General features: G+C 48.8%; 1 protein-coding gene across 5 annotated transcripts in view; it reads right to left on the bottom strand.

Annotated features, from left to right (window-relative positions):
* Positions 1–16,040, bottom strand: part of SLC7A10 (solute carrier family 7 member 10) — a 49,115-nt gene that overhangs the window by 9,063 nt on the left and 24,012 nt on the right. For 4 of the 5 annotated variants that reach the window (XM_080552748.1, XM_080552750.1, XM_080552751.1 and 1 more), the window contains exons 2-4: positions 15,831–16,035; positions 1,457–1,608; positions 658–783 (exon numbers count right to left, since the gene is read on the bottom strand). In XM_080552748.1, the coding sequence (XP_080408874.1) occupies positions 658–783; positions 1,457–1,608; positions 15,831–16,035 (483 nt within the window). The remainder of the gene's footprint in view (positions 1–657; positions 784–1,456; positions 1,609–15,830; positions 16,036–16,040) is intronic. The other variant, XM_080552749.1, reaches the window with a different exon arrangement.

The raw sequence follows: 16,040 nt of genomic DNA, 5'->3' as shown, positions 1-16,040 counted from the left end.
CCTTTTGTGTTCTCTGTTTTCGATTAAGTTGGCGATTCAGCAAGACATTTTTGCCAGATTTTAATGTTACAAGAGACTTTTTGTAGGAAATCAAACTAATGCCCCAAATGAATCAGGTGTCTTCCTGAGCTGGGCCCAGCATTGTTTATTCAGTCTATGACCTTAAAATTTTAAGAAGCATACAACAGATCAGAAATTTTCTGTAACTCCTCTAAAACATCTTCAGATGCACTCCTTTATTCTGTCAAAACCAACAACGCGGGGCAGAAAGGAATGTGGTTAAGGAGGACACAGCTGATTGTTGCACCATCTTTTCATGACTCCATACACTATTGTCATACAGAGGATACACCTCCAGTGTGCCTGTGCTTGGAAGAAATCCCTCAGCAGCACCTGGGATGAATGATTTTCCACTCGGTCACGTACATCTGCTGTATGGGGGTGTCTTTATCTAGGTGCCCTGACCTGAAAATAGCTCCATTGAGCCCAGAGAGCACCTGCAGCCACCACAGCCCTCTGCAGCACAGGGGCTGCTCCGAGGGGTGCAACCTGGCCCTGCTGCTCAGCTAAAACCTATCGCCCCTTCGGGTTGCTCTGTAAGGAGGGTGGAAAAAATCAAGTCTAGCAACAGTACCATACCCGTGTCTCACAGAGTACCTTTAAAGATCTGTATGAAGCCCACAGTAATGATAAGGGCCAAGGCTAAGAGTTTTCCTGCTGTAAATATATCCTGAATGCGTGTTGCCCATCGAACGCTGGAGCTGTTCACCCAGGTCAGGAGTACTGGAGAACAAAAGACTGAATTCAGTGAAACGAAATTACGTTTATTTAAAAACACACAGTCAAAGCACTGCAAAACACGGACTGTTGCATGTGTTCCCACAGGGAGCTCAGCGTGGCTGTGAGCAGGGGTGAGGAGGGGAATGGTCTTGCCCTAAGGGGCGCCCAGCTGCAGACAAGCACCTGTTGCAGCTTTCCCCTCTGGGGCTCTGCTGCTGGGGCTCTCCCAGCTCGATGAACTGTGCCTGGTCAGAGCCCAACGTGCCAACTGAGCCAGGATTTCTGCCTCCTCACGGGAAACGATGAACGTCTTCTTTCCCTGAAGCTCCACCTCACCCCTGCCAGCTCTGTAAGTAACTAATGCAGAGCCGGTAGCGGTCTGCACTTCCTACATACTTGTGTTTGTGAATGTAAAAAAGGACTAGGAAGGGCTTAGGTGGTGGGAAACCTGCACTGGATGAGCTCTCCAGGACCTGCTCCTTGCAGGCAGGTGAGGAGGGACTGATCGTCCCACATGGGGCACAGTGTCTGTCCTAGGACCTTCCCGCCTGCTTTTTGGGCTGCAGCTGTGCCCCCATACAGCGGGACTGTATGCCCAGCCCTGCTTGAGCGGCCACTTGAGCGGTCTCATGCAAAACTGAGGCAAGCTTCGTGTACGCGAGAAGGAAATACTCACGTAAACACACCATGGAGAGGATCCTGGAGGCATTATAGGGGGGAATACAGTTAGGGAACACAGGCTGCAGGACATAGTTTGAGAAGGTCAGCGCAATGACAGCCAGACTGGTAGGGTACATGATAAGCACAGCGCTCCAGAGCAGCAGAAACCTGAAAACAAGAAAAAGCACAAGAAAAAAGGACTAGGGTGTGCTGGAGGAGGGTAACACAAAACCAGCTGTGCAGCACTTTGGGATGGTGCCTGAGGCATTGCGCTGTGTCCTCATCCTACACCCAACAGTCACCTGCTTGTGCTTCTCCTAATCGCTTTTCCCGTGCTCTCAGAGCAATCTAGATTTTAAGTGAAACATTTCTATGCAAAGCACAGTTTAGAAATGTGTTGAGAGTGAGCACTAAGATCATTGGGCACCCTTTGATTTAACTGTGTGTGTTGAAGGTGGCTCTGTTGCTCCTGGGTCGATGTGTTACCACGTTTCAGGCATCTCCAAGGGGCCTGGGCTGCTGCCGGCTCCCTGCCAGGTACGGGCTGCTTTCTTGGCATCGTCCAGGCCGGCCCTGCACCGTGAGCAAGGGCAGCTTGGTGCCAAAGTGCTCTGCGTTCGCCTGGGCTGGTGTCTGGCCTCAGCTGTGGCTGAAGGCGATTGCACCAAACCAGGAATCCTGGCAAATGTGAAGTTGTTCTCACTCCAGGTAAGGGAAAATATACTTATTTTATAAAAGCAGCAGGGGATCCAGTTTGTGTTTTAAAATATTTGAGGTGTTACAATTTCTGTAGAGAAAAGTGGTCATTGCAAGAAAGTGAACTCTTTCCTTCCATATACACATAAATGTAAATACAGATATACACACACATCAATTCATTCTATTCATGCACCAGTACAGTGTGCAGGGGTGCCCAGCACAAATGAGGATCAGAAATGACATTTCCAGGTAAAATAGCATAATTTCTAGATTATGCTGTGTTGCTCTTTTAAGGGCTGTTCACTCCCAGCATACCTGCCTGCTGCCAGCCCCTTCAATCCAGCACAGCTGGGGAGGTCTCTGCTGGTGCAGCTGACCTGGTGGGAAGGCTGCGCGTGGTGCTCGTGGCCAAGGTGGTGAGTGTTTCTCAAACTTCTCCTTTGCCTTGCCTTGTTGTTTTTGAGAAGTATGGGGCAACCTGACACTTCCCTTTTCTTATTAACTTCAGAGAGTTAATTTGGTAAATTGCCATGATGCAAGTACTTCCCGAATGGTGCTGTTGGCTTTTAAAACCCAATGCATGTATGTGAGACTCATTTTTTCAATTCTTAATGCTTTTTATTGTGGTTCAGAGGGGTTTCCTCTGGTAACTGGTTTGGTCATGTAGTGCTAAGGGTGACATACTCAGGCTGGGGCAGCTCTGCAGACTCTGCTCACCCAGCAGGAGCCTGGGTGCTGGGGACAGCACAGGGACCTGCTTGGTTACCTCACTGAGGACTAAATATGTTGTCTTAAAGACTGAAATAATCGTTTGTGATAGTGTTCTGGTGGTGCTGGGTGAATTTAAGCTCAGACCTTATTGCCCTTGAATGAGCCCCAGCTGTGTGTGCCCCTGAGGCATCACCTGCAGCTGATTGGGATCTGTCAGAGCCACACAGGTGATGGCTTTTTTGGGTAGAACCCCCTCGTTCCTCCCTATGGCTTTTGTCTTCTTCCCATACAGTCTGTGTAGAACAGAGAGCTGAATTCAGTTAAAAATGTTCAGTGTGAAGAATTATTCTGAAAACAGTATTTCAGCCAAAATTGGCACTTGCTTCTATGTTGTAATATAAAGTGCATTAAAGTTGGTATCTGGTAGAATGCGGTTTAATGAGAATGTGAATAATTCAGTAGATTTCTGACAGTCAATTTGTTTCATGCTGAATTGAAATACATGCAGGACTGATAACACCAATTAAAGTAAATGCAGAATTTTAGCAGAGGGTCACAAAGTTGCACTGTCAAACAGGAAGCTCAGATGAGAGATGGCATTAAAATAAGAAGGAAGCTGGTCTAAGATGTAAGCCCAATGCTATCTTATTTTGTCAGGTAAGTCTTAAGCAAAGCCTAGTTCTGATAAAAAGCTACCAATGCTGGTCTCTCAGATGATATTGGAGCTGGGCAACTCTGCTGTGCCCTCGCCTTGTTCCTGTAGTTTGCCCCAGGTGCATGCTGCCATGGCTGGTCCGTCTGTCTGGGGATATCTGTCCTGGCGTTACTCTGGTGGCATGACACAGAATGTGCTATGGCTGGCAGGTAGAAATCAGTATGGATGTGATTACCCAACCCTTGGAGCCTGCTAGGATATTGTTGCTTTTAAAGTACCACCTTTTATTCCTATGTTGTGTTGGAAGACTTAACAGGATTTCCCTAGCGAAGAACAACTGTTTCAGATCTGCTGTAATTAAATAAAGTAACACAGTTATGTCTGCAGGAAATCTCAGCCCTGAGTTTCAGATGTCCTCGCTATCAGAGTGTGAACAAGCTGACAAATGGAGTTGCAAGCCCCATGGCTCAGGGTGTGCTTTCTGTCCGTGGCAGTCCTGGATGGGTGTGCAGAGGCAGCGTGCCTGATGCTGGAAGCCCAAAGCCCAGTTTGAAGGAGGGAAATGTCCTGGCACCTGCAGGGTAACTCGGCCTGGCTTTTCAAAGGGAAAGGGTGTAATTACTCCCCTGACTTGTGGCTGAGGGTGTTGGGGCTGAGCCCTTTCTGATAAGCTTTCCCAACTACTCAGTAATTTACAGTACTACCAGAACCTGAGAAGTTGTTTTCTGTCATCGCTGACTAAGAGGCTGCCAGACCTTTAGAAAAAGGCTCAAGACAGCTGAATGTACAGAAGAAGGAAGATGTAGCTGTTCTCGTGATTCTTCTGCTCATGCTTGGGAAGTCTGAGTGTTGCAGTTTGCGTGGGAAATCTGAGCTGCTGTGTGTGCTGATGGCCAAAGGGCTGGTAAAGCAGCCTCCTGCCTGCGTGCTTCTGAGCAAGCCCTGCTCGCGTAATGAGTGTAAATGCTAGCTGGACGGCCTCCGCCATGCTCTTTGGTGTTGAATCTGGTCCAAAGTCCATTGAAGTTAATAGCTATCCTCCCATCAATTTGGATGTGTTCTAGACAATGTCTCTAATTAGTTATTTTTTTCCCCCTCATTTTAGAAACACTCTGCAATAAGTGACAATCTGTTGTGGGGCTTCCTGCTTTTAGGAAGCAGTGGTATTCCTCTGGAAGTGCCAATCCTTCCTGGACCAAACGTGTGTTTTATGCAGACACCTCTGCATGCTAATTTGCTCACCCATGGAAAGCAATGAACGGCACAGATTGATCTGCATCTCTAATAGAGTCCAGTGGAGTTAGTGAAACCAGTTCTGAAATACGTATTTGGGATGTGCCTGTGCTCCCAAAATGATGTCACATTAGATGTATCATAGAGTCAAAGCAGCCTATTGTCCTGGTTCCAGTTAGGACAGAGTTAAGTAGCTCATAGTAGCTGGTAGGGTGCTATGTTTGGATTAGGATGAGAAGAGCGCTGATAACATGCTGATGTTTTAATTGTTGCAGAGCAGTGTTTACACCAGGCCAAGGACTTTTCGGCTTCTCGCTCTGTCCTGCCAGCGAGCAGGCTGGGGGTGCAGCAGGAGCTGGGAGGGGACAGACCCAGGACAGCTGACCCAAACTGGCCAAAGGGGTATTCCATACCATCTGACGTCATGCTAAACAATATATAGGGGTGGCTGGCCGGGGTGGGGGGGCCGGCTGCTCGGGAATAGGCTGGGCATCGGTCAGCGGGTGGTGAGCAATTGCATTGTGCATCACTTGTTTTCTTACACATTATTATTGTTAATACTATTACCATTATCACTATTATTATTATTATTGTTATTATTATTTTCCTGTCTTAATAAACTGTCTTTATCTCAACTCACAGGCTTCACTTTCCCGTTTCTCTCCCCCCATCCCAGAGAGGGAGGGGGGAGGGTGAGCAAACGGCTGTGTGGTGTTTAGCTGCCAGCCGGGTTAAACCACAACAGTCTTTTTGGCGCCCAACGTGGGGCCCGAAGGGTTGAGATATCGACAAATCTGACCAGAGTGTGTTAAACTAAAATTGGTATAAGTATTGGACCTGCTTAATAGTTGCTAGTCACGATGTTGATTGCCTTAATCTCCAGTCTGCTGTACCTGTATTCCAAATTGAGTTTTATGGTGCGTTACTTTCTGTATGTGCTCCCTGTTGCACTGTTTATCCTTTCCGGGCCCTGGTTTAAGATTGTTATGGTACTGTGCGGTGTAACAATGGCTTATGAAATGATGAAATATCTGGTCACGACTTTAACCTGGTATTTGTACTCAGCACTGACGTCGACTCTATACTTTGGAACCCATATCTCGGAAACTATTAGCAATTACACCTATTGCCTGTTTTCGTTAGGGAGCCAATCTGTGAAGGGGACAGGGGAAGACATGTTTCCCTACCTGTTCACTCTCCCTTTCTCCTTCACCACCACCCTCTTATCCCCCGAGTTAGTTACGGTGGTTCTCCGAGATGTTGAATATCCTTGGGATACTCAGACCAGCCTGCTCTTGTTGTTATGTCTCCTGAATGCGCTTCAGATTTTGTGGAGGGTTAAACAACTACTTAGGAATCTCATCCGGAGATCTGTCTTGAGGCGGGATAGTTGCGAGTGGCAGGGAGTGTGGGAGGATATGGGCAGGTTTCTAGAGCAGTGGTCACCTCCAGTGTTTTGGACATTCACCCCTGAACAACTGCAAAATCCTAAAAAGCTGGCAGAATGCTTGAAAAAAAGGTGTCATGACTCTGGCAGTTCCAAAGTGACACAAATCACTGTAGCGTGCTGGGGTCTGGCTTGTGCCTATCGAGCTGCAATTGATGTTATTAGCAACCTAGCTCCAGCTCCTGCAGCCGCTCCAGTTCCAGCTCCTGCAGCTACTCCAGCTGCAGCTCCTGCAGCCGCTCCAGTTCCAGCTCCTGCAGCTACTCCAGCTCCAGCTCCTGCAGCCGCTCCAGTTCCAGCTCCTGCAGCTACTCCAGCTCCAGCTCCTGCAGCCGCTCCAGTTCCAGCTCCTGCAGCTACTCCAGCTCCAGCTCCTGCAGCCGCTCCAGCTCCTGCAGCCGCTCCAGCTCCAGCTCCTGCAGCTACTCCAGCTCCAGCTCCTGCAGCCGCTCCAGCTCCAGCTCCTGCAGCCGCTCCAGTTCCAGCTCCTGCAGCTACTCCAGCTCCAGCTCCTGCAGCCGCTCCAGCTCCTGCAGCCGCTCCAGTTCCAGCTCCTGCAGCTATTCCAGCTCCAGCTCCTGCAGCCGCTCCAGTTCCAGCTCCTGCAGCCGCTCCAGCTCCTGCAGCCGCTCCAGCTCCTGCAGCCGCTCCAGTTCCAGCTCCTGCAGCTACTCCAGCTCCAGCTCCTGCAGCCGCTCCAGCTCCAGCTCCAGCTCCTGCAGCCGCTCCAGTTCCAGCTCCTGCAGCTACTCCAGCTCCAGCTCCTGCAGCCGCTCCAGCTCCTGCAGCCGCTCCAGTTCCAGCTCCTGCAGCTATTCCAGCTCCAGCTCCTGCAGCCGTTCCAGTTCCAGCTCCTGCAGCCGCTCCAGCTCCTGCAGCCGCTCCAGCTCCAGCTCCTGCAGCTACTCCAGCTCCAGCTCCTGCAGCCGCTCCAGCTCCAGCTCCTGCAGCTGCTCCAGCTCCAGCTCCTGCAGCCGTTCCGGCTCCTGCAGCCGCTCCAGCTCCAGCTCCTGCAGCCGCTCCAGCTCCAGCCCCTGCAGCCGCTCCAGCTCCTGCAGCTGCCCCAGCTCGTGCAGCTGCTCCCACTCCTGTGGCTGGGTCAGAGAAACGAGCTGTAGCAGTGCAAGTTGACCCCGCAGAGGGTATCCCAACCCCTGTGGCAGACCCTGTGTCTGGGTCAGAGAAACGAGCTGTAGCAGTGCAAGTTGACCCCGCAGAGTGTATTCCAAGCCCTGTGGCAGACCCTGTGTCTGGGTCAGAGAAACGAGCTGTAGCAGTGCAAGTTGACCCCGCAGAGGGTATTCCAACCCCTGTGGCAGACCCTGTGGCTGGGTCAGAGAAACGAGCTGTAGCAGTGCAAGTTGCCCCTGTAGACAAGGTGAAAAAATGGTATAGAGGCTCAGGTCGTTTAAAACGCAGACAGTCTTCTGCTAAGTCTGGGCGAAGTGAAGACGAGGCTGGGCCATCAAAGGTGCAGGAGACTGAAGATGAGGATGAGGATGGCGAAAAATCAACAGTAACTACCCGGACTCCATACCAGCCATCAAAGGTGCAGGAGACTGAAGATGAGGATGAGGATGTCGGAAAATCAACAGTAATTACCCGGACTCTATACCAGCGTGAGCTACGAGATGTGCGAAAAGATTTTGGTCGCTGTATAGGCGAGCAGCTTGTCACCTGGCTGCTCCGGTGCTGGGACACGGGAGCCAATTATGTGGAATTGGAGGGCAAGGAAGCCAGGCGGCTGGGATCCCTTGCTAGGGACGCATGCATTGACAAAGCAATTGGAGATGGAGCACAATCTCGCAGCCTCTGGAGGCGTCTCCTGTCAGCTGTGAAGGAAAGGTATCTCTTCAAGGAAGAACTTGTATGTTTACCAAGCAAATGGACCACCATGGAGAAGGGAATTCAGTACCTGAGGGAATTGGCCGTACGGGAAGTAATTTATAAGGACCTAGATGACGCACAAACATCCACAGATCCAGATGCAGTCCAGTGTACACCACCCATGTGGCGGAAGTTTGTACGGAGTGCCCCATCATCATATGCCAACTCATTGGCAATACTAACCTGGAAAACGGAGGAGAATCCCACAGTGAATGAAGTGACTAAAATACTCCGGCAGTACGAAGGAAATCTCTCCTCTTCCCTAAAGGCCTGTGTCTCAGCTGTGGAGAAACTCTCTGAAGAGGTCCACCAACTTAAAGAGAATTTATCTTCCCCTCCACCTGAACGAACCAGTGTCCACCAGCTAAAAGAGAATGCTTTAGAGAAACTTTCTGAAAAGATCCACCAACTTGAAGAAAGATTATCTTCCCCTTCACCTGAACGAACCAGTGTCCACCAGCTAAAAGAGAATGCTTTGGAGAAACTTTCTGAAAAGATCCACCAACTTGAAGAAAGATTATCTTCCCCTTCACCTGAACGAACCAGTGTCCACCAGCTAAAAGAGAATGCTTTGGAGAAACTTTCTGAAAAGATCCACCAACTTGAAGAAAGATTATCTTCCCCTTCACCTGAACGAACTAGTGTTCACCAGCTAAAAGAGAATACCTTGGAGAAACTTTCTGAAGAGATCCACCAACTTAAAGAGAGTTTATTTTCCTCCCCACCTGTACAAACCAGTGTCTCAGCTATTAGGGGTAAACGTTCATCTATGCAAGGAAGACAATATGGTGGGCACACACACCGCGCCACCCTGTGGTTTTACCTACGTGACCATGGAGAGGACATGAGAAAATGGGATGGAAAATCTACTGCGACCCTAGAGGCACGGGTACGTGAATTGCAAAGGAAAACAATTGGGAAAAAGGAGTTCTCTGAAAGGTTTGCTGCTCCAACTTCCAGCAGGCAGTCCTTTAAACACAGAAATGAAGATTCTGACCAGGACTAGAGGGGCCCTGCCTCCAGCCAGGGGGAGGAAAGGGACAATCGAGTTTATTGGACTGTGTGGATTCGATGGCCTGGCACGTCAGACGCACAGAAGTATAAGGCTTTGGTAGACACCGGTGCACAATGTACTCTAATGCCATCAAGCTATAAAGGGCCAGAGCCCATCTGTATTTATGGTGTGACGGGGGGATCCCAGCAGTTAACTGTATTGGAGGCTGAAGTGAGTCTAACCGGTAATGAGTGGCAAAAGCACCGTATTGTGACTGGCCCAGATGCTCCGTGCATCCTTGGCATAGACTATCTTAGAAGAGGATATTTCAAGGACCCAAAAGGGTTCCGCTGGGCTTTTGGCATAGCTGCTTTGGAGACAGAGGACATTAAACAGTTGTCTACCTTGCCTGGTCTCTCAGAGGACCCTTCTGTTGTGGGGTTGCTGAGGGTTGAAGAACAGCAAGTGCCGATCGCTACCACAACTGTGCACCGGCGGCAATATCGCACCAACCGAGACTCCCTGAGTCCCATCCATAAGCTAATTCGTCAACTGGAGAGCCAAGGAGTGATCAGCAAGACTCATTCACCTTTTAATAGTCCCATATGGCCAGTGCGAAAGTCTAATGGTGAGTGGAGACTAACAGTGGACTATCGTGGCCTGAACGAAGTCACGCCACCACTGAGTGCTGCAGTGCCGGACATGCTAGAACTCCAGTATGAACTGGAATCAAAGGCAGCCAAGTGGTATGCCACAATTGATATCGCTAATGCATTTTTCTCCATCCCTCTAGCAGCACAGTGCAGGCCACAGTTTGCTTTCACTTGGAGGGGAGTCCAATATACTTGGAATCGGCTGCCCCAGGGGTGGAAACACAGCCCTACCATTTGCCATGGACTGATCCAGTCTGCGCTGGAGCAGGGGGAAGCTCCTGAACACCTGCAGTACATCGATGACATCATTGTGTGGGGTGACACTGCAGAAGAAGTTTTCGAGAAAGGGAAGAAAATAGTCCAAATCCTTCTGAAGGCCGGTTTTGCCATAAAACAGAATAAAGTTAAAGGACCTGCACGAGAGATCCAGTTTTTAGGAATAAAATGGCAAGATGGACGCCGTCAAATCCCAATGGATGTGATCAACAAAATAACAGCTATGTCTCCACCAACTAGCAAAAAAGAAACACAAACTTTCCTAGGTGTCGTGGGGTTTTGGAGAATGCATATTCCAAATTACAGTCTGATTGTAAACCCGCTCTACCAAGTAACCCGTAAGAAGAATGCTTTTGAATGGGGCCCTGAGCAACGACAAGCCTTTGAACAAATTAAGCAGGAAATAGTTCATGCAGTAGCCCTCGGGCCAGTCCGAACAGGACCAGATGTAAAGAATGTGCTCTACACCGCAGCCGGAGAGAATGGTCCCACCTGGAGCCTCTGGCAGAAAGAACCTGGGGAAACTCGAGGTCGACCCCTGGGGTTTTGGAGTCGGGGATACAGAGGATCTGAAGCCCGCTATACTCCAACTGAAAAGGAGATATTGGCAGCATATGAAGGAGTTCGATCTGCTTCGGAAGTGGTCGGTACTGAAGCGCAGCTCCTCCTGGCACCCCGACTGCCGGTACTAGGCTGGATGTTCAAAGGAAGGGTCCCCTCTACGCATCATGCAACTGATGCTACATGGAGCAAGTGGGTTGCACTGATTACTCAGCGGGCTCGAATAGGAAACCCCAGTCGCCCAGGAATCTTGGAGGTGATTATGGACTGGCCAGAAGGCAAATACTTTGGGATATCACCAGAGGAGGAGGTGGTTCGTGCTGAAGAAGCCCCCCTGTACAACAAGCTACCGGAAAATGAGAAGAAATATGCCTTGTTCACTGACGGGTCCTGTCGTATTGTGGGAAAGCATCGGAGATGGAAAGCTGCTGTATGGAGTCCTACACGACGAGTTGCAGAAGCTGCTGAGGGAGAAGGTGAATCGAGTCAGTTTGCAGAAGTAAAAGCCATTCAGCTGGCTTTAGATATTGCTGAACGAGAAAAGTGGCCAGTTCTCTATCTCTATACTGATTCATGGATGGTAGCAAATGCCCTGTGGGGGTGGTTACAGCAATGGAAGCAGAACAACTGGCAGCGCAGGGGCAAGCCCATCTGGGCTGCGGCATTGTGGCAAGATATTGCTGCCCGGGTAGAGAACCTGGTTGTAAAGGTACGCCATGTAGATGCTCATGTGCCCAAGAATCGGGCTACTGAAGAACACCAAAACAACCAGCAGGTGGATCAGGCTGCTAAGATTGAAGTGGCTCAGGTGGACCTGGACTGGCAACATAAAGGTGAATTATTTATAGCCCGATGGGCCCATGACACCTCAGGCCATCAAGGTAGAGATGCAACCTACAGATGGGCTCGTGATCGAGGGGTGGACCTGACCATGGACACTATAGCACAGGTTATTCATGACTGTGAAACATGTGCTGCAATCAAGCAAGCCAAACGGTCAAAACCTCTTTGGTATGGAGGACGATGGCTGAAATATAAATATGGAGAGGCCTGGCAGATTGATTACATCACACTCCCTCAAACCCGCAACGGCAAGCGCCACGTACTTACAATGGTGGAAGCAACCACCGGATGGCTGGAAACATATCCTGTGCCCCATGCCACCGCCCGGAACACTATCCTGGGCCTTGAAAAGCAAGTCTTATGGCGACATGGCACCCCAGAGAGAATTGAGTCAGACAACGGGACTCATTTCCGAAACAACCTTATAGACACTTGGGCCAAAGAACATGGTATTGAGTGGGTGTATCACATCCCCTATCATGCACCAGCCTCTGGAAAAGTTGAACGATACAATGGACTGTTGAAGACTACACTGAAAGCAATGGGTGCTGGGACATTCAAAAATTGGGATACACATTTGGCAAAGGCCACCTGGTTAGTCAATACCAGGGGATCTGCCAACCGAGCTGGACCTGCCCAATCAAACCTGTTACGCACTGTAGAAGGGGATAAAGTTCCTGTAGTGCACGTAAGAAACATGCTGGGTAAAACAGTCTGGGCTACTCCTGCCTCAGGAAAAGGCAAACCCATTCGTGGAATTGCTTTTGCTCAGGGACCTGGATGCACTTGGTGGGTAATGCAAAAGAATGGGGAGGTCCGGTGTGTACCTCAAGGGGATTTGATACTGGGTGAGAATAGCCCATGAGTTGAATTGTAGTATGTTAATTATTATATAATAATGTATGTCATCACTACCATGATTGCTATATATCATAGATGAAAATGGTGATTAATTAGAATGTATTGGACAGAGTGTAACCTGAGCATGACATAAATGGTATGGAATAAGGGGTGGATATCTGTCCTGGTTCCAGTTAGGACAGAGTTAAGTAGCTCATAGTAGCTGGTAGGGTGCTATGTTTGGATTAGGATGAGAAGAGCGCTGATAACATGCTGATGTTTTAATTGTTGCAGAGCAGTGTTTACACCAGGCCAAGGACTTTTCGGCTTCTCGCTCTGTCCTGCCAGCGAGCAGGCTGGGGGTGCAGCAGGAGCTGGGAGGGGACAGACCCAGGACAGCTGACCCAAACTGGCCAAAGGGGTATTCCATACCATCTGACGTCATGCTAAACAATATATAGGGGTGGCTGGCCGGGGTGGGGGGGCCGGCTGCTCGGGAATAGGCTGGGCATCGGTCAGCGGGTGGTGAGCAATTGCATTGTGCATCACTTGTTTTCTTACACATTATTATTGTTAATACTATTACCATTATCACTATTATTATTATTATTGTTATTATTATTTTCCTGTCTTAATAAACTGTCTTTATCTCAACTCACAGGCTTCACTTTCCCGTTTCTCTCCCCCCATCCCAGAGAGGGAGGGGGGAGGGTGAGCAAACGGCTGTGTGGTGTTTAGCTGCCAGCCGGGTTAAACCACAACACCTATAAAACCAGAAAGGCAGAGTGTACAGTACCTGGGTGTCATTAACAAAGGAATGCAATTTGTGATAGAAACTGTTGCTCAGATCATCCTATCACAGGAGAAGCTGAATAAGTTCAAGGACATTTGAGCCAGTTTGAACATTATTCATATTATCCTGTGTTGCTGAAAGAATTATTGCCTTTGCAAACTTTAGATTGTGCAACAACAACAAAAAGGAAATACAGAAGTACATTTGAAGTGTGTTTTACTTGTGGTTTGAAGTAACATTTATCAAAGCTTTGGGTTAGAGTTCTCTGCTGACTTCAACACTTAATGGTTTTATAGTAGGGGTGTATGTTCAGTCATCAATCAGTGCTGGTGAAAGCTACATTAGTTGCAATGCCATTGCTGAGCATCCAAAAGGAAGTTGTATTTATCAGAAATATACTAGTGGGTTTTTCATGAAGCTGAACTTAGTTGTTTTCTTCTGCAAATACACCTATTAAGCTTGCTTACTATTTTGGGTAAAGTTAGTTTTCTGACCTGCGTAAACATGCAAGTACCTATGCAAGCAAATTAACTGGGCTCAGCTACATTGCTCAGCAGCATGGGATGTGACGAGTTCCCTGTGCTTAGTTTGCCCATGTACAAATGCTATTTAAAACCAAGATGCTTCCAAATGAAGCTAAAAGTGGAAAGTCTGTTCTCTGGTACCAGCCCAGAGCCTGGAGCAAGAAGAGTCTTGTCCTTCTCCCTTCTCTTGTCTCCCTTCTCCCTTGTCTTGTCCTTCTCCCTGGACATGCTGCTGGAAAGGCTGAGCTTGTGCAGAGGTGAGAGCAGCCAAAGGCCCCTGGCCCCCATGTGCCGCTGGGGTACCAGCAGTAACCCACGGGTACAGCCCTGGTGTGTGTTCCAACCCTTTTTAAAGACCTCTGGGTCTTTAACCTGTTCTCCCAAATGTGCTCCCAGACTTTCTCATTGTGTTGCCTCCTGAGCTGTCATTGTGCGTTTGGGGTAGGTGCTGCGTCCCTCCTGCAGAACAACCTGCGCACGTGTTTCCCTGCTGCTGCACAGCATTTCATGCACTGTGCTTTGACGTGGAGCCCAGCCATGCAGAGAGAGCTTCCGCACTTTGAGAGTGCCTCTCTCCCGCTGTTTCTCTTTTATTCCCTTCATCTTTTTACATCCCACTTAGCAGCATTACAATTTCCATCCTCATCCCCTGCACCCCCTCCTCAGCCAAACACCAATACTGCCAGGCACAGGACATGCTGCACTGAGTACTCTGAAGGCTGCTATGATCAAACAGTTCTTCCTTGTTCCTTATACCTAATGAGGGAAAACAGGATTGGGGGTGGTGCTGTGGATTTTGTGTGCAGGAAGGTTAGGGACAAGACAATAAAAGTGAGAGGAGATGTTGGGGTCTGGGTGGGTACATCTCATGCTCCTGCAATAAATGTCTTCTGTGTGAATAGACCAAACCAGCCAGACCTGTCATTGGGGGGGGGTCTCAGAAATTCCTTTGGCAGATGGACTAAAGTTGTGTGTGCTAAATCAGTTACTCTGCTATAGAAGGATTGGATCAGAAGACAAAAATGAACTTTGGAGAACGGAGCATTTCTTTTTCTGGGGCGTGGTGTTGTGCAGGTTCCCAAAGCCCTGCTTTCAGCTCAGACCCGCCGATGAGTGCTGGGGGCACGTGTGCTTCTGGAGTAGAAAACAGAGTGCTTGTGATAGTGCTGCTGAACCAGTATAAGGCAGTGGCTCAAGGGTGACAAGCATCAGAAAACCACCTTGCCATCCAGCGGGTCTTCAGGTGCTGGCTGTGCAGGGTGTTCGGGTGGTGCTGCACCGTGGCAGCCATGAGCAAGGGTACAGCTAGTGGGACAGGGTGACTGCCTGCTTGCATTATGCCTGTCCTGATCTTCAGCAGCTAGACAAACTGTGGTGAGCTTCTTTTCTGTCTGGTTTGCTTTCTCTAGTTTGCAGTTATTGTATTTATTTTTTTTTGCAAATGAAACACCAACACATTGCACGGCATCATTACTTGTGAATTAATGAACTGGCCACAACATTTTGGTGTTCCTCTACTGAGCTGTGAGTACAGGGGGACAATTTAAGTTTCCTTGTTAAATACACAATAAAATATACAGTAAAATATAAAATATGACATCTTTTTACTTGTCTCTTCCTCCTTTAGCTGCACTACTCTTAGCTGTATTTTCAAAGAGAAGCCATTCCCTGAGTTAGCATCCCCCCGTTTGTGTTTACAAGGCTTGGTGCTTTGTGCAGCTGCAGCTGAGGAAGTGGAGCTACAAGCTAGCATCTGTGCCCAAGCCACTTCTGTGGGCCAAATTCCTCCTTGAGAAACTTTCTGTATTCTGCTTCAGGAAGATCTTCCAGTGTAATGCCATAGCATTATTTGCTGCCTTCCCACCACTAGCTAATGGAGGGCTTTGGTTTATGGGAAGCAGCTCCAGCCTGGTAACCCTGGTGTGTGAAGCTCCTCAAATACAATGTGCTTGCACTCGTGGCTTGCGCGCAGGAATGTCATGCGGACACAGCATCGTTTATAGTGTTGTTCTTTCCTGTCATTGATTTGATTGAGTTGGAGAGGAAAGTGGAAGCATCCATCGCCTCCAGTCTGAAGGCAGAATCAGGAGCCCTGTATAGGGGCGATGGGATATTTCGAGTGAGAACAGAAAGGATGACTTTACAAAAGCATGTTATCGACAAATGTTCTGTTTCTTCCAAGTCAGATGTCTTTTCCAAATCAGATGTCTTTTCCTCACTAAATACTTAATGCAAATGTGTTTTCAAGTGACTTTGAGGAGATATGGTACTTACCCAGCTAACCCACCAAAAATCTCAGTGACGTAGGAATAGTCCCCTCCTGACTTGGGGATTGTAACTCCTAGCTCAGCGTAACATAGTGATCCAAGGGCAGCGACCCCACCGCCGAGCACCCAAATAATGAGAGCGAGTCCCACCGAGCCGGTGTGCTCCAAAACCCCTTTGGGCGAAATAAAGATCCCAGAACCAATGATGTTACCTGGA

The sequence above is a fragment of the Anser brachyrhynchus genome (assembly GCF_964034855.1).
Source record: "Anser brachyrhynchus genome assembly, chromosome: 12".
In the NCBI taxonomy this organism is placed as follows: Eukaryota; Metazoa; Chordata; class Aves; order Anseriformes; family Anatidae; genus Anser; species Anser brachyrhynchus.
Note: the sequence above shows the minus strand (reverse complement) of the source record. Positions and strands in the feature narration are given on the sequence as shown.